Source organism: Mytilus californianus, unplaced genomic scaffold, assembly GCF_021869535.1.
Source record: "Mytilus californianus isolate M0D057914Y unplaced genomic scaffold, xbMytCali1.0.p SCAF_10, whole genome shotgun sequence".
NCBI lineage: Eukaryota > Metazoa > Mollusca > Bivalvia > Mytilida > Mytilidae > Mytilus > Mytilus californianus.
Genome location: NW_026262582.1, coordinates 17,824,538 through 17,848,068, shown reverse-complemented (window position 1 = coordinate 17,848,068; position 23,531 = coordinate 17,824,538). Strand labels below are relative to the sequence as shown.

Genomic DNA, 23,531 nt, shown 5'->3' with positions numbered 1-23,531 from the left:
TAGTCTGTATTGAAGATCATTCAAATTGTAAAGCTCCGGGTGTCTGTTTTGCATGATGCATTAAGTGTTTTGTACTGTTAACATAGATCTGTTCTTTTTCACATGTAGGTCGACAGAAAACACAGGCGCGCTACAATTCAGCCAATGTACTGTTTAGTATCTCAAATTTCAGTGAAGACCAGCTAAAACAATTTTAACAGGTGTAACTGGACTTATTTTGATAAAAAAAAAGCCAAAACATTCAGGAATGTTGTTGTATAAACGCATATATATTAGGCGTTCGGTGGTAAAAAAACATTTGCATGAGGGATGAACTTGATTTGAAAATGCAAATAAAAAACAAAAACATTTCCCTCATTGACAACTCCTGCAGGCAAAGCTGACCTCAGATGGATTTGGCTGTTTTTTTAGGTCCTTTTTGGTTATGTAGCTCTTCAACTGTTTCAGTCCGTATACATCATTGGCTTTCAATATTCGGCCTAGAGAGTTCTTGATAGAGGTAAATCCAGAAAAGCGCTTCGGACGAATGAAATTAATAACGTGTTGTTTTCATTTTTTACAGCACTGGGATCGACCCAGTGCTGTAAAAAATGAAAACAACACGTTGTTAATTTTATTTTATTAACCTCTGCTGATGGACTATCAGTCCCCGAGGCTATCAAGAGCCCAGTAGTCAGTACTTCGGTACTGACATGATTTATAACAAACCTTTCCAAAATTTTCCGTTAATAAATATTGAAATTGTTAGAAATAAGGTTTCAACTCCTTCAGGCAAAGTTGACCTTAGATGGATTTGGCTACTGTAAACCGGGAAATTTTCTCGACGTCTTGTTTTTGCAATTTACCAAAGGAAATCTAGATTCGCGCTGTTTTGAATTCACGATGTCCCGGTGTCATATATTAGTTTCATAAATTATTTGGAAACTGTACAGTTTTAATACATGTATTTAAATCAAGTGATAAAACCAACAGAAATCCGTTTGTCAGTATAGATTTAAGATTATTAGTCATGTTTGCTTGTAAAAGCACATTCACAATAAACAGAGAGGAATGACCTAGATAGGAGTAAATCAAATGCTGACAGAATTGCTGCTAATAAATCAATTGTTTGATCTGATTGAGGGGTAATCATTTTAAAACTGATTGACAAGTGTCATTTACATAACTGTAATGATAGTCGTTTGTTAATTTAGCAATATCGTAATGTCTTTTGTAGACGAAACGCGCGTCTGGTGCAAATACAAAATGTCAATCCTGGTATCTATGATGAGTTTATTTCCATGCTTATTAGACTATCATGAGATAAAGTTTTGATTTCTGACATTGAATTTCCTTTAGAAATAAAGTTATGTTTTGCGGTATAGATCTGTCGTCTGTAAAACCTATGTTTTAAAGTAGTCATCTACATACCCTATTGACATACGGTCACGTATAAGATTCATCTTTGTGTTCTGATTGTCTTGAAATATTCGCGGTCGTTTTATTTTTCGCGCTTCTACTCTTACCATGAAAATAAGGAAAATCAAAACTACCGCGAAAATGTCCCTGTTTACACCAATCAAAGACGCAGCTGCAACAACATGATCATCATCTTTCGTTTGCAAGTAAAGTAGTGTCGTCTGCTAATGAGAGGCGAAATATACTATAGGGGTATTCAAACTAATTAGTCGAAAACAGTGCCATGGTATAAAAAAAACAAAAAAACACGAAAAAACACCAATAGTAGCAAAGAATATACAAATCACAACACAGTAAACAAAAGACTGAGCAATAAAACTTCACATAAACCCAGAGTAATCTCAGGTTCTCCGGTAGGGTAAGCAGTTCCTGGTCCACATGTGACACCCGTCGTAGTGCTCATTTAAATCTATGTCAATATTTTAATGTCATTTACTATATTATTCATTTTGATAACAAATTGATCCATGGTGTAACCTGTATGTTTATTATAAAGAGTTGTTGAAAAAATCTCAATTTATTTGTTTCGCTCGCTTGAACACAATAAAAACTTCATGATCAGGGATGTGCTCCTTTCACAAAAATTCCTTCAACAATGTTATTAGATAAACGACTGAAATTGATATTACATAAGTTGAACCGGCACCTTTACGAACTGTTGACTGATACCATTGTGTGTGTCTCAACTCACTAGAGACAGATTTTTGCAATCTTTATAAACCAGAAGAGTCGTCTAATCTATAGTTTTACTGATTGCGTCCTATTTCCGATTGTGACACTTTGACCTAGTGTGGATTAGCATTACAGGTGATGAATGCATAGCAGTAGACCCAAACTCTGTCGACGCAACCGGATTTTGGAGATCATATTATAACCTCACTTCTTGTTTGTCACCTTGTTTTGTTACCTTAATAAATTAGTGAGATGTGATTATCAATAATCTACTGGTGCCTTAATGTATATACAAATCTAAAAAAACCACACAGCGACACCAACAAGTACTGAATTACAAGGTCTTAAATTTTGACAAACACCTACATAATGTGGCAAGGTTAAACATTTTTGCGAGCGTCCAACCCTCTCTTGAATTGGACAGTGATGATACAACACAACGTTAACACAAACTGAAACATGAGTTGAATAAGGCATGACTCATTAGATCGACACAAAGCACAAAAAACCTAACTTACATAACGTATGCGGGATCATTATATATGACGGTATATTTTGTAATCAAAATTATTTATACATTTATCTTTTACTGAATTGTCAGAAAGCTACTAAACCGTACTGACTGAAAGCGAATTTCCTGAACAGTACTGAATTGAACGCCGTGGATAGGTCTGACAATTGGCTAAAATAATGGACATGACTGAATAGTGTATTGTTAAAACTTTTCAGATGACGTTAAGATCAAAACGACTGTTTTAGACTAAAATTAAAAAAGAAACATAAGTTATTGTTTTGTCTGCAATACAAACGATTTTTTTTTTGTAGCAATAACATCGAGATGCTAGAATCATGATCATTTTGCTTAGTCAATGAAGTGTGGTAAGAGGTCCGGAAAATGATGGACACTTTATGTACAAATTATAATTATAGTAGTAGATAGATATATAGATATATGTACCTTGTGAATACTGGCCGTAGAAATACACAATTAACCATATTTCAAATCATTTATTATCCTTTTCTACTGAAAAATCGTCGACAGAGAAGTACAAGATAAAAGAAAATACACAGTTTTCCTTGATGGATTGTTCAATATGTTTCATACTTTGAATACTGCTTCGAAAATACATGAATTATGACTAAAATACATGAATTATGACTAAAATACATGAATTATGACTAAAATACATGAATTATGAATAAAATAAATGAATTATGACTTAAATACCTATGCTATCATAAAAATGTATAGCCTTTCTAATGAATAAACCCATTTAGAATTTTCCCCAAATGAATCCTTATAATAAAAAAGCTTATTCATGTACTCAATTTTACGAGGTATCATACATCATGTGAAGAATTATAACCTTTTGAAACTTCGATAAAAAGAGTTACCAAGTTATAAGAAGGTATCAGCTGGTCTGAATAGGTCTTTTGACTGTTACAAAGTCACATGTTTGATGTGTTTCGTCTCTTAATATCAAGTTTTCCTGAAAAAGGTCATTCTCGAAACACATGTAGTGTGCAAGAAATTGTATACCACAGATTTTCTATACTGGTCAGAGAATAGCTTTCGCTAAAACGCAATTTACGCTATTGAAATAGTAGACAAACAAACAATGTGTCCTTGCATTGAGTTTAAACTGAAAAAACGGGAAACAATAGGTATGTCCATATTACATACTTGTTTTTGAATGAATACCACTCCGTTCAGTTTAAAACAAATGACGTATTAATCTCGTTCTGTCGAGAAAAAACGTTACTGTATACCTACACAATTCAATTCAAAATTAAATTGTCTCTTAGATCCTTGCTGGAATGACTTCGTGAGGAAAAATGGCCCAAAACCGTTTGTTAAAAACTGTTGATATGAAATACAATGCGAAATCAAAAATCAGAAAGTTGTAACATTTTTTCTTACTTTTGTACAGTGTTCACAATCTATGATAAAATCATTTTAAAATCGTTTATTGCCAAAATTGTTAGTTTTTAAAGGATTTCGTTAAAATAAATCAGCAAGCTACTATATGAAAAAGTTAAGAAGACTACAATTTTTTTCCAATAAACATGATAAATCACATAACATGGTCATATGTAAACAGCAAACAGTACTGATAAATAACTGTGAAATGTAATATGCCAAGCATAATCATATTTAAGTTCTATGAAAATCCACACTTAAAAGAAAACAAATATATTATCGAAATGAGTTCTGGTCAAACCCTGATCCGTGAAGCTATATAATCTTAAAGAAAACAATTAAAATTTTTAAATGAGTTCTGGGTAAACCCTGATCAATCAAGCTATGATATAAATTGCTCCCAGAAAACAAAGTCCAAATACCATGATATTTATTCCCACACTTGTTGCACCTGTAATTAAAGTATTCTCAATAAAACGTTGATGATATAAATGGAGTATGCAGTAAGGTGTTATGGTGTATGGAGTAAGGTGTATGGTGTAATAGTGTCTCGTGTATAGTGTAATGGTGTATTATGTAAGTGGGAAGTTTATACCATTCAAGGACTGTAAAATTATAGATATATGTTCAGTACCATTGACAATCTTTTCAACTTTACAACAATCATTGCAAACTTGTTTAATATGATATAAGCGATTTATAGAATCCTGATTCATTTATATGTGTACATCCGAATCTGCAACTCTTTTATCACAAGTTTAGACGCTCGAGGCATTTATTTTTGACCAATAATTAGGAAAACACTAATTGTAGAGCGAACATATCAATATGTTAAACAAGTATGAAATACTAGTTAAGTATGTTTTTTCTTTATTGTGACCGGTGACCTGCTATTGTTTACATCCTCATCTTTTTGTCTCCGGGTGAAAAGTTGTCACATTGACAATCAAGGCACATCTCCTTATTTGAATATTGAATTCTGTAAAGATATTTGTTTGAATTATTTTACAATTAATTGTAATATCCTCACTTACATTGCAAAATGAATTTAAAGACAACATTTGCTCTACTTACCCGAACAATCATTGAAAAAGTCCATTATGTAATTCGATCCGCATTCTGAAAATAGAAACGTCCCATGTAGCCTTGTTGTTAACATAACAAAACACGTAAGGTATTGAGAAATGGAGAAAAGGAAAAAGGTTTTAATGAGATACAACTCCATCAAATTAAAAAATCAAAAGACCGGTCATCAAACGGTGTTCAACAATACCAAATAGTGCCAATACTCCATGTCAAGCTTTTAAATTTGCCCTAGTCTGACTGGCTGTGAAAAATACGCGAGTGACACAAAATAACGGTGTAAATTCTCAGACTGTTTATGATGCATTTATACTAAATTCGGAGGATGCGTACTGATTGATAATTTTTTTCGGAAGAATATGATTTATTTATTTGTCGTAGTTGGTTCTGTACTAGCTTACAGTAACTGATGAGTACTCCTAGATCGGTATTTTTTGTCTTTAGTCTTTATCGTATTTTGTTTTTTGTCCTTCGTGTCTATTTGATGAGTCGAGCCATTTCCTACTGATTTTTACAGCTTGTTTTATATGGTTTGCTTTTACACTATTGTCCCAGGTTAGGGTAGGAATAAGCGCTCACGAACATGTTTAACCCCGCCACATTCTTTATGTTCCTCTCTCAAGGCAGGAACTTCTGCTCCAACAGTTGTCGTTGGTTGTTGTCTGTCATATTTGGTTTTAGTTTATTGGTGTTATTAACCAGGTTGTTTGTTTTCTCGTTTGCATTGTTTTGCATTTTGTAATGCCAAGGCCTATTGTAGCCGACAATGCAATATGGGTTGTATTCATTGTTTAATTATATAAATTTATCTATGCATGCTATGGTTGCTTTCATCCACGTCATTCGAACTTGGGTGAATAGGTGTTTCATTGGCTATCATCTCACATCTACTTTATTTTAAATATAACAGTATTTTTTATATATGGCTTTAGGATGTCTGTATTGAACATTTCATACATTGTATTATCTCGAATCACTTCATTGTTTTCTTTTCGATCAAACAAACGAAATGCGGTTGTAAGGATTTTTACCGTCATCATCTTCTTTCTTTTCATCATCTCCCTCTGTAGGGCCTACATTATTACCGCCTGTGCCGCCTCCATTGTCGCCACCTGTAGGACCTTCATTAATGCCGCCTGTGTCGCCTCTACCATCGCTGCCAGTGTTGCCTCCATTATCATCAGGGGTTTCTATGTTAAATATAATAAAGAGTACTACGTATATATTTATAAAAGACATCAACATTTATTCCTACAAACAAACATAGTACAAATCAAAACTATTATACAGATCAAACGATTATCAGATATAGATTATAACATATCATTCTCCCTCTGTAATGTCGGACCATGAAATCTACAACATTGTCTCCCACCTTGGTCAAAGGATATCAGATCTTGTGCATACTATTATGTATCGTAAAAGACTATTTTCATGTTACCGACTTTTGACTCCAGAGTTTATAGAACTTTTCGACAAAGTGCCTAATCTGTTGTAAGACATTCTGGTACTCGGTCAAGTAAGAGAAATTAAAAGAATTAAAATAAAGCTTACAAACAGTGCAATTTAGGGCAAAATAACTGTGGTACAGTTAATGTTTTCACAAAATAGCACCGATTGTAAGTTAATTCCATGACCTTTCTTTAGCAAATTGTTAACGAATCTTTTAATATTTTCGGCAGTTTGTTGAACTTTGCAATTTTAAGATCTGAATGATGACAAATTACTCAACTATGACTGCTTTAAAAGCGAAGCATACATAACATGCAAACTGAACTCCTCCAGAAAAAGTTATCAGACGGCAATGAATCTGAAATTTGTAAAATTTGAATGTAAATCTAAAAGTTTTTCTTTTGACAATCATGTGTCGGTACAAACTAAAGTCTACGTGTAGCAACTACTCAAAGTATCTAAAAACATTCAAAAAGCTTTGTTGTATTTATTGTTTCAAAACGGGAGCAATGAGTGCATAGAGAATCACTTGTTGTGGTTTCTATTGTCACTCAATATGTGTATAAATAAAGACCTTCTATAAAAAGAAGCAGACGATCAAAAGAGACAAAAAGACATACAACAGGCTTTAAAACCCACAGAAAACTTAAGACTGAGTGATACGAACCCCATCGAAAACCGGGCATTATAAACAAAGTGTATATATAACAAAACAGGCAAACATGAGGTTAAAAGAAATAGAGAAGTTGCAGTACAATCCTATATTTATATATTCGTTTTATATCATGGTAATACAAATGATACAACGATTCTGATGATTTACATATTTTTGAAAATAGCGGATGATCTTAAAACGTAAAACTTCATATCCCGATGAACACCCGTCAGTGAGAGCAGCTATAGTCTTGATTTAAGGAATTATTTGGGTCCTCATGTATATTCACAAGTTTGATAGTCCTAATTAATTTATCTATATTCGTTCCTGTTGCTGCTTAAACGTGTGGCTAGGTTTTCAAGCGTCATTGATATCAAACGTACGGTCTAAAAGTGTATTCTTGAGCATACCTGTTAACGGTTATTTCAAAAACCTGTCTCAGGGATCCGAATAGTTAAATTTGACGCCACAAGTATGGATAAACAAATATTTATATCCATAACACTCGTTTCCAGAATTACCGTTAACAGGTATATTCAATGCTAAAAGATTAGATATATAAACTTTTCGTTTACATGACATACCTTTAACAAGACATACCGTTAACATGACATACCGTTAACAGGAATGCTAAAAATATGACAATCGTCCTCATCTTCTCCTAACATACAGTCTTTCTGTCCATTGCAAACCTTATTTTTAGAAATACATTTTCGATCCTGATGGCACAGATACTCACAAGCTGTTGGTATAAAATAATAAATTGACTTCTCTTATTCTTAACTGATTTATCCTTTTCCTAACCTGTTGATTATTATTATTTAATCAAAGTATGGTTCTTTTGATCTCAGTTCTTCATTGGTCAAAATTCAAATTTGAAGTAAAATTTTCTTGCTTTTCTCTGAATTTCACATTGTGGCGTCATGAAAAAAGGCGACCATGCCTGATGACCTTACATAGAAAGAACACTTATTTTTGCAGATCATTGGAAAAGAAGGATTACGTTTGTCTGCATATCGTCTACAAACCATTAGGGAAAGAGATTCTACCACCAAATCTCGTGCAATACGATATTTCTGCACTCTGGACGTATCACACTCAATAATTATTTACATTTGTAATGAGTGAACCTCTTTCGTACTTTCTTTCTCTAAAAGAATAAAAGTAATCATTCTGAACTTTTTATGAATACTTAAGTAAACTTTATACTTTAAATCTTACAACTCCATTTAGATACAAAGGAATTGTCTAAGACATGATTAAACCAACGAGGCATGCATAGTCATGAGAAAGCAATCCAAAGTAATACTACACAAATATAGTTCCTTTTGATTGTAAACCCCGCCTCTTATTCTATAGATGTATATTTCAAAGGAAAAGGGCGTTTAAGTATTTATTTTTTGTAGTTGCTGGAACGTTATAAATGGGAAAAAACGCATATTAAATGTACTTAAAGTTAATCACCACTACACGCCTGAATGAACTCAGATGCTGTCGAATTTAAGCGATCCTTATTCGTTAGATAACACCCGGTGATTAGTCTCCTACGGTTAAAAGTCATTAACAATGACATTTTACTTATAGTTCGTTTAACCAAATCTAATTTTTATATACAAGATAAAACGTGATATACATAATGTTTAGTTTTATAAAATCGTTGTTTTAATTTTTCAATAATTATAAATAAAGTGTTTTGCCTATAAACAGTATTTCTCTACCTAAGCGTTTCTCCTCGAGCTGATTTTAACACATTTTCATCACTTATGAAAAACCTTTTATCAAAAGTTAAAATTAATGTCCATTTTACTTGACAATGTTATATTCAGTACCTGTTGTTGTTGGTTGCGATGTCTTTATTTGTGTAGTTATCGGCTGTGTTGTTGTCGCTCGAACTGTTGTCGCTGGTACATTGGTCGCTGGTACTGTTTTCGCTGATACAATAGTGGTTGGTATTGTAGTAGTTGGTAAAGTGGTCGCTGTTACTGTAGTTGCTGATACTGTAGTTGCTGGTACTGTGGTCGTTGGTACTGTGGTCGCTGGTACAGTAGTCGTTGGTATTGTAGTAACTGGTACAATGGTCGCTGGTAATGTAGTTGCTGGTACTGTAGTTGCTGGTACTGTGGTCGTTGGTACTGTAGTCGTTGGTATTGTAGTAGCTGGTACAGTGGTCGCTGGTAATGTAGTTGCTGGTACTGTAGTTGCTGGTACTGTAGTCGCTGGTACTGTGGTCGCTGGTACAGTGGTCGTTTGTACTGTCGTAATTGGCTGTGTTGTGAGAGCTTTAAAGTGAATAACGATTTATTTACCATTAAAACTGAATATCAGGATAAAACCTGGTATATTTATACAAAGATAATTTTAAGCAACATTCAAATGGTAAAAATTGATTTAACCCTTACTCCTTTCTTTTAATTCATTCACTATCAAACTGTTCGTTGATTTTGAGTCATTATTTTGAATCATAATCATCCAGAGTGTTTATTTACATTGTATTTCATTCTTTACCATGTCAATCACACTGTTCTGATTCAATAGTAAATTTCTCTACGCACCACACTCTGACTTGATCGTGATTCTCCTCATCGACTTCTCATCGCACCTTATGGTCTATTTGTGGTTCACCTTTCGATTTCTAAACATAATCGGTAGTGGTTATGCTTGATTCTTTTTCAATAATTTATTATATATGTTATTTTATTTGGATACTCATCACACCAAATGCTAAGTTTAGACTCTCCAGTAATTTTACCCAACTCTGATTCACTAATGATAAGCCTAGTGTCTTGAATGATTTATCACAAATATGAATCGTCGTTATATGGGGATGTTAATCTAAACGTTTTCACAGACACGTTATCGATGCCCCTACTGGTGGATTTATCGTCATTGAGGGTATCACCAGATTAGAAGCCACATCTGTCCTAAATTAACTCATCTTAGATTACCAGGCTTGAAATTTTGTACGTCAGACGCGCTTTTTGTCAACAAAAGACTCATCCGTGACGGTCAAATAAAAAAAAATAAATAAGGCCAACATAACGTACGAAGTTGGAGAGCATTGAGGACCCAAATTTCCAAACAGGTTTCAAAAATACAGCTAAGATAATATTTACCTTGGGTTGAAAATCCGAACATAGAATATCATTTAATATATGGTTATTTTGTTATAAAGTTTACAAAATGTAATTATCTTACGAACTAAGCTTTTTCTATCACCAAGCATACATATATTGCCTTAGGCATATTTGACAAAAGTTTTTGTAATCATTGGTTATCAAAGAACTTCAATTTTGTTATTGATTTAGCTTTTCTACTGTAAAGTTGAACAAAACTACTAAAATTAGCCAGATTTGGCACACATCTTTTTAATTTTTTATTTTCAGGATTTCAATGCTCTTCAATTTCGTGACGTATTGTGGTCGTACAAATGTTTTAATTTGTGGGCGATTGATAAGTCTCATGCAAACCCGTCCATCTTGTGGCTTATTAAATTATGAGCACCTTTAATGAGATTCTTTTAATTTGGTAGCTTACGTGATGCATATCAAGTATGACTTATCTAGACATTTGCTACTGAATATTATTTTTCGGGATAGCTGAATGGGAGGTAAACACAGTCATAGCAGGACAAATATAGCAACAAATACACACTTTATCAACCTATGTTTGTCATTTTTTACTTAGATTTATAATTTTGATATGTTATCTTTATATTCATAATGAAATAATTAAACATGCCATTCTTCGTAATAAAATCTGATTAATTCTGCCTCGAGGTGATATGTTAATGACTTACCACATGTTGCATCTGATTCATCGTCACTCACACCACAATTTTGATTTCCATCACAAACCAAAGAGTAGTCAATACATTTTCCACCGACACATCTAAATTCACCATGAGGACATTGACCTAAAAAGACAATTAGTAAGTAAATCAATGCATGCATTCGTATGATGATCATGATCAGGTCTACACGTGCAAATTTGTTAGTATCATGTATCTGCAAATGTAGAAGGGTTTCGCTTTGTTTTACATTTCATGTAAGTGATGTGATCGACATTTCTCAATGGCTGGTAATTATTGTAAATAAAATAAAATTAGAAGCTGTCAACTTGTCTTTGTAAATTTCAAAGTTGTCTGTCAGCAATGTCCAGCTCCAATGCCTCTGGGCCATGGACAGAATTTATATTAACAGAAAAAAAATTAGAAATTTACGTCATTTCGTGGTAAGAGTCAAAGGTATAAAATAAAATTTATTTTATGCAGCAGCAGAATGCCTCTGAAAGTGATTTGAATTGTTTTGATATGTTGAATTCAGTATTGTTTGTCTTACACTCGGTATCTTTGTATCCATACCAGATATTATTCTGATATTTATTTATTTCCGTTTTTAATTGCTTTCTGATGTAATCTTACGAAAAATTATGAACAACCTAATTTTGTTTGATTTAGAATGGACACATAATCATTTATTTGCACATTAAGCAAAGTCTATGAAAGAACCTGATTTCATACAAATGCATATGTAAGCCAAAGAAAAAGAAGATTTATTTGTCAATATCTAGGAAAAGAGAATTGTTAAACGTTTTAAGATTTATTTTAAATTCAATATCTTAATCGTAGTGTTACCTGTTTATCAAACTATTAGATCAAACTTTCCAGATTATTTATGTCTAAAGTGTACCATAGAATTTTTGTGTAACTAAAATATACGTACTTCATGTTCTAGATGGTAACTTAATTCGCCGTTTCAGAATCTAAGGCATTCTGGGTAATATTTTCAAAAATTTACATCAAAGCGTCGTGATTGGTTAAAAAAATCATAAACAATTGAAATTCAACCAATGACGTGACGTATAATGACCCATAGTCCTTTAGATTCTACGGCCTATTGTGAAATGACCCATCAAACGGACATTCTGACATCAACACATGTTCTTAGATATAATATTTGACAGCATTTGTGTTGACAAGGAGAATATTGTAAATTTTATTCATCCCGTCTTATACTGTAAATTTTATTCATCACGCCTTATATGGTAAATCTTTGTATTCTTGCCTTTCGTTTTTGCTAATGATTTTTGTCTATATGCTTTTTTGTTTTTCTTTGTTGACATATTTGTTAGTATTTATAGTCATTAAGATTATAACACAATGTTGACTGCTGTACCCCTATTTTTGACATTTTTACCTCTTATGTCTATTTGTTTTTTCACACATTGTTGTCAATAAAATGGATTTGTATGCGACAGTCATACAAGTGAGAGGTTTTGCTAGCTATAAAACCAGGTTTAATCCACCATTACCTACATAGGAAAATACCTGTACCAAGTCAGGAATATGACAGTTGTTATCCATTCGTTTGATGTGTTTGAGCTTTTGATTTTGCCATTTGATTAGGGAATTTCCTATAATGGTTTACTTTTATAAATTGTAACTTGGATGGAGAGTTGTTTCATTGGCACTCATGCCACATCTTCCTATATCTATTTCCGTTTCAGTTCGGTATTTTTGTTATTTAACTTTTTATAATATATATTTCAGTCATATACAAATGTCGTCGACGAATATCTTTTTCTTATTTTGATAATACAATGATATTGCAACTACGGATGTACATCATATCGCAATTTTGGTATCTTCTTCGCTGTTTGAAGTTAAACCATGTCGATTTTTCTTCAAAAAAAAGACATCAAATTAGAAACAAACTCTAAAATTCAAGGCGAAAGTGAGATAGCAGTTTAAAAGCAATATGCAATATACTTCCATGTGTATTGTCGTAAAATATAAAATTGATTTGTAATCGCTAAGAAACAAGCGAAAAGATCGTTGCGCTTTTACTCCTGTATCATAAGTTTGAACTAATAACTTTTATCATTTTCGACAATGTTCCTATATGGTTTATTCATGGAGGAATATAATTGGATATTGTTATTCTAAACTGTTTTCCGAAATTGATCGCCCTGAAGATCATAAAAAAAACATTTAACTAAAATCAAATATATCAGTAAAGGTTTTGATTTTGTAAATATTGCCGGTATTTTTAATGATCATTCCGTTAAAGAACAAATTCCTGGCTATTTTGATAATACTGAGCTCCCTCTCATTTGTTATGTTTACAAATTATCTACCCGGATATATGTGTTTATTAATAGCGAACTGTGTAACGATGTAAATATCAGTGACAATACACCTACATCATTGCAGTTATTCCAAATACATTTATGCATAATGGCCCCAGTTTGTTTTCATGTTATAACAGGATACCTTAACATCGTCCATGACCGAGAGTTGAAATCATTCCTCAGTAACGGACCTAAATATCAATAATTGAAATGAGTGTCGTAACATTATCCAAAACTCAGTCCGTACTTACTGCACAAAATGGATAAAACGAGAAAAATTTGACAAAAAAATCCTTAGATTCCTTTTTTTTAATTCAGTAATGAACATATTTGATATTTGTATTAAACATTTTAAGGAACATTTTACTCTTTACAACAACCAAAATTGACCTATTTCTCGTATTAAACATAAGCTAAAAATAACTCGCCAAGGAATTTGTTTTTGTCCCGGCTGAAAGGGCTGGCAAAAATATTTTGCCATTATTGTTTGACACGAAGTTTACATTGAGGTTCTGCAAAAGAAAATCACGAATTCACCAACTAACTCATTTTCCGAAAACGACATATGTAACAAACATAGACTGTTGGCTACCTCTTTAAAAGCAGAACCAAATACAATGAAAGTTCCAACTATGCATGGGTTCAGAAACTGCACAAAGCACCTTACAAATATAGATTTATTCCGTCTTCAAGCCATTGTTCCACTACCAAACTGTCGCTCGAAACAACATCTGATACAAACATTTAATAACATCTTTAGATATTTAGATATATTGGCTCTTAATAATGACGACTTCATTATGTTCCCCTAAAGAGATTTATTCTGCTGAAATTACTTTAAGTAAAACTAATACTAACAATGAACACTGCCCATTCCTGGATCTTGATATTTATCTTGAACGGGAAGCTTAATACCAAAATTTACGTTTTCATTTTCTATTGTTAATTATCCATTTTTAAAAAGTGACATTCCCTTGTCACCATCTTGTGGTGTTTATATATCTCAACGTGTTCGATTCGATGGTGAACGTAAAAATGTATTCGATTTTATCGAAAGAAATCTCTGAAAAATTATTACACTAGGGTTCTCGATGTCACAAGGACAAGAACACCATTCGTAAATATAAATGAACGTACAGACATCTTATACGTTCAGGTACTAAGTATTTCACATCCAATCTTATGGTAATATTCTATACAAAGCATTAAAAATATCGGCATTCACCTCAAAATCTAACCAAATATTAAAACAGACTTATTCAGAAGGGATATAGTTACGATAATGATGTCAGGACAAGATGGCATTTTTGGAATTAATATAGGGTCTTTGCGTCGGAACTAAACACATTTATTCTACAAGTAGTTGTTGGCATGATACGGGTTATATTCTTCTCTTATATTTTATGAGGGTATGATTTTAATCCCCTAACGGGAGGGATTGTGCTTGATTTTCATATGATGAAGACATTATCTTTCAATCAGTTTAATTGAGGCCAGGAGCTCCTTTGTTAATTTATGTACCATTGTCATTTTTCTTAGTTTCCTCTGTTATCTTTTCTGGCATCGCACTCGAACTTATTTAAACTGAGTTTAACTGCGTATTGCTTCCTTTTTTTTCTTATTCTACATTGGCTGCAGGTATAGAGGGAGGGTTGAGATCTCACAAAACATATTTAATTCCGCTGCATTTTAGCGTCTGTCAGGAGTCTCTGGCCTTCGTTAGTCTTGTAGGTTTTTTAAATTTTGGTTCATTTTTATGTTTCGGAGTTTAGTGTAACGTCCATTTTCGCTGAACTAGTACACATTTTTGTTCAGCGGCCACCTGAAGCACACCTCCGGGTTCGGGATTTTCTCGCTGTGTTGAAGATCCATTTGTGGCCTTGGGCTTTTTTCTGCTCCTTGGTCGGGTAGTTGTCTCTTCGACACGTTCCCTGTTTCCATTCTCAATTTTAAAGCTTAAAAAAATTTGGGCATAAAACGATACTGACAAGCAGCCTTTCTTTACTTATGTATTCAGCATATAAGGATTGGCAATCTTCTATGCATTCATTTGCCATTTATGGACCTTATAAAGTTGATTTATTATACGAAATCATTATAGCTACGACGCTGTGATACTACGTTACTTTTCTATATAATATTTTATCATCAGTAAACGGCTAATTGTTGTAGAAATGTGCATTGATGCTATAAAGATGTCATCATTTTATGGTATTTAGATGCGACACAATGATTTTTTTTTAAATCTCAACTGAAAGCTTCCGTTCTCTATTTAATACCAATACAATAGATATCACATGCAGTTATCCAAAGAGAGGCGAAAGATTCAAAAGGGATATTCAAACTCACAAGTCGAAAATAAACTGATTTCGCCAAGGCAAAAAAAAAAGGAAAAAGATCAAGATAAACACTAGGCCACTTAACACAACATAGAAAACAAAAAAAACTAAGCAACACAAACCCTACCAAAAACCGGGGAAGATATCAGGTGCTCCTGAACGGTTAGCAGATTCTGCTCCACATGAGACACCTGTCGTATTACTGCTATGAAAAACACATATTACTTACATTGAGGTCCTTCATCCTCTCCACCAGGACAATCGATATTGCCGTTACACTCAGCAAAAAAAGGAATACAACTTCCATCATTACATTGGAAATTAGCATTACATCCTGAAGAGAAAATAAAACAAAATTTGATATAGATTCCGTTCAAGTAATACGTCTCTCCTGATTTACTGTCATCAGGTACGCTTTTGACCACAGTTTAGAAAGTAAAGCATAAACATGAAAAAACAGAACAATTTATGTCATTTTGGATCAATTATATAACAAACATCATCAGATTACTTTAAAATATCTTTAAATGGAAACTACTAATAGACAAATTCATCATAAGCCGAAACAAATCGAAACCGAAACTAAAACTGAAACCAAATTTGACGAAAGAAATATAATGATTCGTCTTCGTCCATCTTCCTTAATTTTTTTGGCGTTTCTTTGAATTTCCCCTGTTCAGAAAATACTGGGAATTCACTTTTAACTCGTTACGATTTTTATTGAAAATCAATAATTAGTTGATTACATTTTATAGTTATTGGCAACAATGGATTGTTTAATAAAGGTGATGATTGTAATGTTAAATGAAATGATGTGATTAAATGGCTTCAAATATCACTTAGAGAATTAATGTACAACTTTGATAAAAAAGATTTTTTTGAAGTGGGTACTTTACAATTGTTTTAGCGACGCACGTATTTGACGCATATTTTGACGCTCGACTTTTTCTTTTTACTATGGTCGGAGAAAACTGTTATGTAGAAATATGTTCAAAAGAAAGAAAAATCTCTGACGCTAGTGTTTATCCTTTCAAATAGATAAGAACTATCCGATACACTCATTGAAGATGAACCGCGTATTCTCAGAAGACCAAAATGATGATTTCATGATCTATATTGCATTTTTACAGTATCTTTTAGACTGAAAATGGATATGTTAATTTCAATAGACAACAATGCAGCAAACCGATTTTTCTTTGTTGAAAAGAAGGAAAATCCTAAACAAAAAATATGTTTATGTTAGTTGGCGAAAAATATATCGTTTTGGCGAAAAGAGCGGCGAAAAAAAAATTACTCAGAGGAGACCCTGGTTATATCAATATATGATAGATACCTAAAGTAAAATAAGATATCTGAAATCTGCAATCGATGTTCACAACAATGATGCGATGACTTACACAGATTGATGAAGGCTATATCTGCAGACAAATACTTAAATTTGTCTCGTGATTGTAAATTGCTTGTTGACAAAAATATAAATAGCTGATGACGCCATTGTTATACCATATACTTCAAGAAGATCAAGTAAACAAGATGCGATAAGCTAGATCAATGCAAATTTTTCAACGAAAAGACTTTATGTAGATAACTCATTTGGCATCAATTACATTAGTTAAGATGCACTGCTCCATCGGCGAAAAATTCTTCATGATTAGCGTGCATCATAGCTTAAGTAATACTGACATATTTAGTTGTATATTATTCATTAAAGGTTATAATAATTGCCTTCATTATTTACATAGATTCATTTGAATTGGTGTTTTATGTAGAAACCGGTCAAACTCCGTACAGTGATCGTTTCCGTTCCGGAACTATTTCCCCTTACTCCACCAACAGAGTAGTATGCGCATTGGAGCTGGAACTGCCGGGGAGTAAGATAATCGGTGTGATATTGTAAGCTTCATATATACGGATTCAGTTTATTAAACACTAACTTTTGCACATGAGCATTTCAACCCAATGAGCCATCTCTGGTCCGGTTTTGGTTTTGGTATCGATTTTGGTTTTGGTTTCGGCTTATAGTGAAGATGTCTAATAAGAATAATTAGTAAAAAATCATTATACATTGTATGCTCTTTGGTTAAAGTAACATACCCTGAACAGTTTAAAACAAACTTGCTGGTCATATATTCTATCGTGTAGCCAACGATTCTAGGTGAATTTGAAAATGTGAATTCATGTTGCAGCACATTTTTATTTGAAATTTTCAGACAAATTGTGTCAGTCAATGTAAAAAAAAATCATCCTCACCCTATTGAACTTACGATGATTAAATTGTTTCTCCAGATAAGAATTCTTTGCTCCAACACGTCATAAATATAAATTACTTTTAACTATACAAATTTTGGCATACTAATTTTGGCATGCACAACGCTGAATCTTGGATTTATTCTTAAAACATTCAAGTAAAAAAATAAAAAACAAAATGTGTTATTGTTGTCTCGTTTATATTTTAACATGCTAGCTTTTTTAAGGGATCCCCGTTTCCAAATCAAGTTCACTTTTGGTAAAATTTTCATAAGCGTCCACCAAAACCTACTACTTGGTTAAAAACATCCTTAACAATGGAGATGTAACAAATGACAAGGGTAATTTTCAATTGGAATACGAACAATTAAATTAAACATAATGATTTAAATTGTAAGATAGCGAATTAAAAGGACTTAATTCAATAACCGATACAAAGTAGAGGAAACAAAGAGTACACCGAAGCGTGGTGATTGGTTAAGAACGTTCTAAACAATCGAAATTCAACCAATGACGTGACGTTATTTTCATTTTGGGGTACGAACAATAAAATTACCCATAGTCCTATAGTTTCTGAAACGGCCTCTTACCTGTGCATCCCTGTTCATCCTCACCAGTACTACAATCAACATAACCATCACATTTTTGGTACAAAGGAAGGCACGTGTCATCACAATTGAAATGACTTTGGTATCCGTCACACCCAGCTATATTCAATGAAAGTTAAAAAAAAAAGTCAAATTTGAATTATTGGTTTTTCCTTGCTTAAAATCTAATGCAGAGTAAATATAATTTGAAGATGAATGAAAGCAATTTTAAAAAGCTCTTTTATAATGACTTTCATACAATCCTTGGAGACTAGAATTCTAATGTCAGTATTGACACACTGACTACTGAGTTAATGAATGATACCCTTGGAGACTAGAAGTCGAATGTCAGTATTGACTAAGCGACTACTGAGTTGATGATTGATACCCTTAGAGACTAGAAGTCCAATGTCAGTATTGACGAAGCGACTACTGAGTTGATGGTTGATACCCTTGGAGACTAGAAGTCAGTATTGACGCACTGACTACTGAGGTGATGATTCAAACCCTTGGAGATCAGAATTCCAATAGCAGCAATATATAACACTAAAAACGGTATCAAACACTACGAAATCACCAGATTTTCAAACGACCAAATTTTGTGGAAGTTTGTAGGAATTTTTTTCTGTACATAATGAAAAGTATTAATTTGTCTTCATTATCTTAAAATCATTCTGATTTTTCCTAACTGTGTATCTGAACCGTCTGAACACTGCCTAAATATGTCTAAATATGTTCTGAACCGTCTGAACACTGCCTTAATATGTCTATTAATTTTCTGAACCGTCTGAACTCTACATTAATATGTCTTAATATGTCATCAACCGTCTGAGCAAATCCTAAATATGTTTATAAATATGTCCTGAACCGTCTGTGCACTGCTTAAAGATGACTAAATTTGTCCTGAACCGTTTAAACAATGCCAAATAATGTCTAGATATGTCCAGAACCGTCTAAACACTGCCTAAATATGTCTAAATATGTCATGAACCGTTTGTTTACTGCTTTAATATGTCCTAATATGTTCTGAACCGTATGCACACTGCCTAAATATGTCTGAATATGTCCTGAACCGTCTGAACACTGCCTAAATATATCTAAATATGTCCTGAACCGTCTGAACACTCTCTTTATATGTCTTAATATGTTCTGTACCGTCTGAATACTGCCTAAATATGTCTAAATATGTCCTGAATCGTCTGAACACTGCTTGAATATGTCTAAATATGTTCTGAAACGTTATGAACACTGCCTGAATGTGCCTAAATATGTCCTGAACCGTCTGAACGCTGCCTAAATATGTCTAAATATGTCCTGATCCGTTTGAACACTACATACATATGTCTAAATATATTATGAACGGCTTGAACACTACCTAAATATATCTAAATATGTCTTGAACCGCCTAAACACTGCCTTTACATGTCTAAATATGTCCTGAACCGTCTGAACACTGCCTAAATATGTCTAAATATGTCATGAACAGTTTGAATATTGTCTTTATATGTCCAAATATGTTCTGTACCGTCTGAACACTGCCTAAATATGTCTAAATATGTCATGAACCGTTTGAACACTACCTAAATATGTCTAAATATGTTCTCAACAGTCTGAATACCGTATAAATATGTTTCAATTTGAATCTGAATTTGATCCTTAGAATCAATGTATTCTCAAAGGTTAACAATGTATCCTTGTAATAAGATATCTGAATACAGTTTTAATCGGTATTAACACTGATTTTATTATCAATAGATTGAAACATAAGTAAACAGTTATCAAGGTGTACGTGTTTACATCCTGTCGACGCTAATATTTTGGCATTGTATAAGGTCATGCTTTCCAACTCTTTTTTATGATTTATAATCAAATCACTATTTACAACCTAATCAGTGCTAATATTCTTATGTTTAGTTATTCTAATTTCATATCTGACTGATTATAAAAATTAAAATAACAAAAATACCGAACTCCAAAGAAAATTCAACTTGGAAAATCCTTTATCAAATGGCAAAATCAAAAGCTCAAACACATCAAACGAATGGAAAACAACTGTCAAATTCCTGACTTGGTACAGTCATTTCCTTTCGTAGAAAATGGTGAATTAAACCTGGTTTTATAGCTAGCTAAACCTCTCACTTGTATGATAGTCGCATAAATTCCTATTATATTTGATGCGTTTCCCTCAGTTTTAGTTTGTAACCCGGATTTGTTTTTATCTCTATCGATTTATGAGTTTCGAACACTACTCATAATATAGTATACACTCTACTACTCATAGTATAGTATACTACTGTTGCCTTTATTGACAACAATGTATGAACAAAACAAACAGACAAAATAGGTAAAAATGTCGAAAATAGGGGTACAGCAGTCAACAAAGTGTTATAATCTTAATCACTGCAAAAACAAATATGTCGACATAGACAAAAATGGCATATAGACAAAGCACATAAGCAAAAATGAAACACAAGAATCCAAAATTGACCACAGCACAACAAAACATTGGCCGCCTGCAAAACTCATTTTCAATATTAATGTATCGTGAATCGTGTACATTTTTACATATATAAAGTGTTTAAATTTTCATATTTCTTTGTATTGGCTTGAGTGTCCTATAAGCACCTGCCCTTGGTGACTCCTGCATATGAACAACAATACTATTTGTTCATCAGCCACGAGGAAGGACTGAACTCAAAAGCGTTTTTCTATAATGGATATGATGCTGCTTCTGGTGCATGGTCAATAAACACTAAACATACTGGTTTATGTGACTACATGTATTATTAACTCAATTTATATTTCATGTTTTATGTCAGTTGTATTTCTATTTTTTATTTTCTTGTGTATTGTCTATTGCAATTGTGTGATAAAACAAATCAATGTACTGATTATGCCTTTAATGGGTCCTCTATTGGAAATAAAATTTATCTTATCTTATCTTATATAATGTATTAAAAAAACATTTCACCCCAAGGTGGCAAATGCCAATAGAAGTATAGTTTTTGAATATATATTACTCTATATAAATGTAAAACACAGTTTCAAACATTTCGAGACAAAATCAGAATGTTAAGAATTTGTTAAGACAAATTTAGAATGTCCGGAATTTGTTTGAAAATTCAGAATGTTCTGAATAAATTGAGAAAAAATGAGATATTATTCATACTTTTCAGAATGTTAAAACATCATTCATACGAATTCATACAATAAACAGTCATCATAAAATCTAGTGACTTAGTACTTGAACCAGTGCTGGAAAATGAAAATTAGACTTAATGTATTGGGAGCTTTTGAACGCCTTTCTTGGATAACCTTCATTAAATGCGCTGGAACCCAATTTTGAAAGCCTAGTATGTATACATAATTTAACACTTGCTTAACTCTTTCGGGATGTTTGCATGCAGATATTGACAATAAACCTTTAGTCCTAGATACATTATTTTGTATTTGTTGTTATGGGGGTTTGAACTAGCTTTGAGTAAATGCAAGTTTGTACTTTGTGTATTTTGTGTTGTTGTTAGTTGTTTTTGTACTTTTTATCGATCTGATGAGTAATTTTCAACTGATTTTCATAGAAAAATAAGGAGATGTGGTATGATTGCCAATGAGACAACTATCCACTACAGTTCAAATAAAGTATTTGTAAGCACTTATAGGAAACCATACGGACTTTAACATTGAGAAAAACCTATACCGTATAGTCGGCTATGAAAGGCCCCGACATGCAAAATATGTAACAATCCAATTGAGAAAACTAACGGCTTTATATATAACGAACAAAACAATTTGAGAAAAACAAATATGACAGACGTGAACCACCGACAACCACTGAACTACAGGCTCATGACTTGGGATAGCTTTTAGCTTATTCTTATACATGTTATACTGTACTGTTACACCACTGTCTAGGTTGGGGAGAGATGGCGCCAGCAAACATGTTTAACCCCAACACATTCTGTATAAGCAGTACCAAGTCTAGAGCATGAATTCAGTGGTTGTCCTTTGTTGCTGTATATCATATTTGTTTTTCGTTTATTGTTTTGTACATAAATCAGGCAGTTAGCTTTCTTGTATGAATTGTATTACATTTGGCTTTTCAGGGCCTTTTTATTATGGGTTATCATGGTTATGGGTTATGTTCATACTTACCTTCAGGTGTGCAAAAATATTCGTCTTCTCCTGTCTTACAGTCAGCAATACCATCACACATCTTTTTTGCAGATAAACAAGCATCATCTAAAACGCAAATCATTTGTCCGGCAAGGCAATTACCTACATAAAACAAGAAATCACTTGAATTAATAAACAGTAGTTGCATGCTCATGAGACAAAAAAAGTTCTAGCTTGGTGTTGAGAAAGAACGACTAAATTGGACACCACAAAAGTGAAACGATACTTGCGGAAATGAGTTGACCAATACGATGTATTTCTGTCTTAACTTACCAATATATTCGCGGTCTTATATTTAAAGACACCAGAATAGTCTTCTGAACTAATGGGTCCTTTATACCTTGCTGTTCGGTGTGAGCCAAGGCTCCGTGTTGAAGGCCGTACTTTGAACTATAATGGTTTACTTTTTACAAATTGTGACTTGGATGGAGAGTTGTCTCATTGGTACTCATACCACATCTTCTTATATCTATATATGATGTTACCCTCGGGGACTAATAGTCCATCAGCAGCGGTATCATGTCCTATTCTGTATCCTGACATTTTAACTGAGGCTTGCAGTGATGCTTATATAGTGGATTACTCTAACAAGGTTTCATTTAGAGTTCGTGCGATTCCCTGAGTTGTTTAAAATATAAACACATATGATCTTGGAAGAAGAAGGGACATAAATTTTAAAAGGCAATTAAATATTGTGAAAGTTTTCTTTATATACAAAACAAAAAACCATTGGTGCGTTTTAGTCGACAAGACGCCAGTGTATGGTACTTTATTATTTATGTTGGGTTTTAAAACAAGTTGGCTGACAATTTGTC

At 33.0% G+C, this 23,531-nt stretch overlaps 1 protein-coding gene across 1 annotated transcript; it reads right to left on the bottom strand.

The window, feature by feature from the left end:
- Positions 1 to 9,044: 9,044 nt before the first annotated feature.
- Positions 9,045 to 22,798, bottom strand: LOC127718695 (salivary glue protein Sgs-3-like). Its single transcript, XM_052224750.1, has 4 exons — positions 22,696 to 22,798; positions 15,939 to 16,043; positions 11,038 to 11,154; positions 9,045 to 9,520 (listed from the first exon to the last, which is right to left on the bottom strand). Exons 1-4 carry the CDS (start codon positions 22,796 to 22,798, stop codon positions 9,045 to 9,047), a joined length of 801 nt encoding a protein of 266 aa, XP_052080710.1.
- Positions 22,799 to 23,531: the final 733 nt, after the last annotated feature.

Bases quoted from the DNA above. Each gene is read 5' to 3' on its own strand.
- LOC127718695 (XM_052224750.1), bottom strand. From the start codon at position 22,798: ATGATTTGCGTTTTAGATGATGCTTGTTTATCTGCAAAAAAGATGTGT. The intron at 11,155-15,938 runs GTAAGTAATATG...TTGTCTTTTTAG, and splicing joins AGAGGATGAAGGACCTCAAT to GTCAATGTCCTCATGGTGAA. The intron at 9,521-11,037 runs GTAAGTCATTAA...TTCACTTTAAAG, and splicing joins TGAATCAGATGCAACATGTG to CTCTCACAACACAGCCAATT.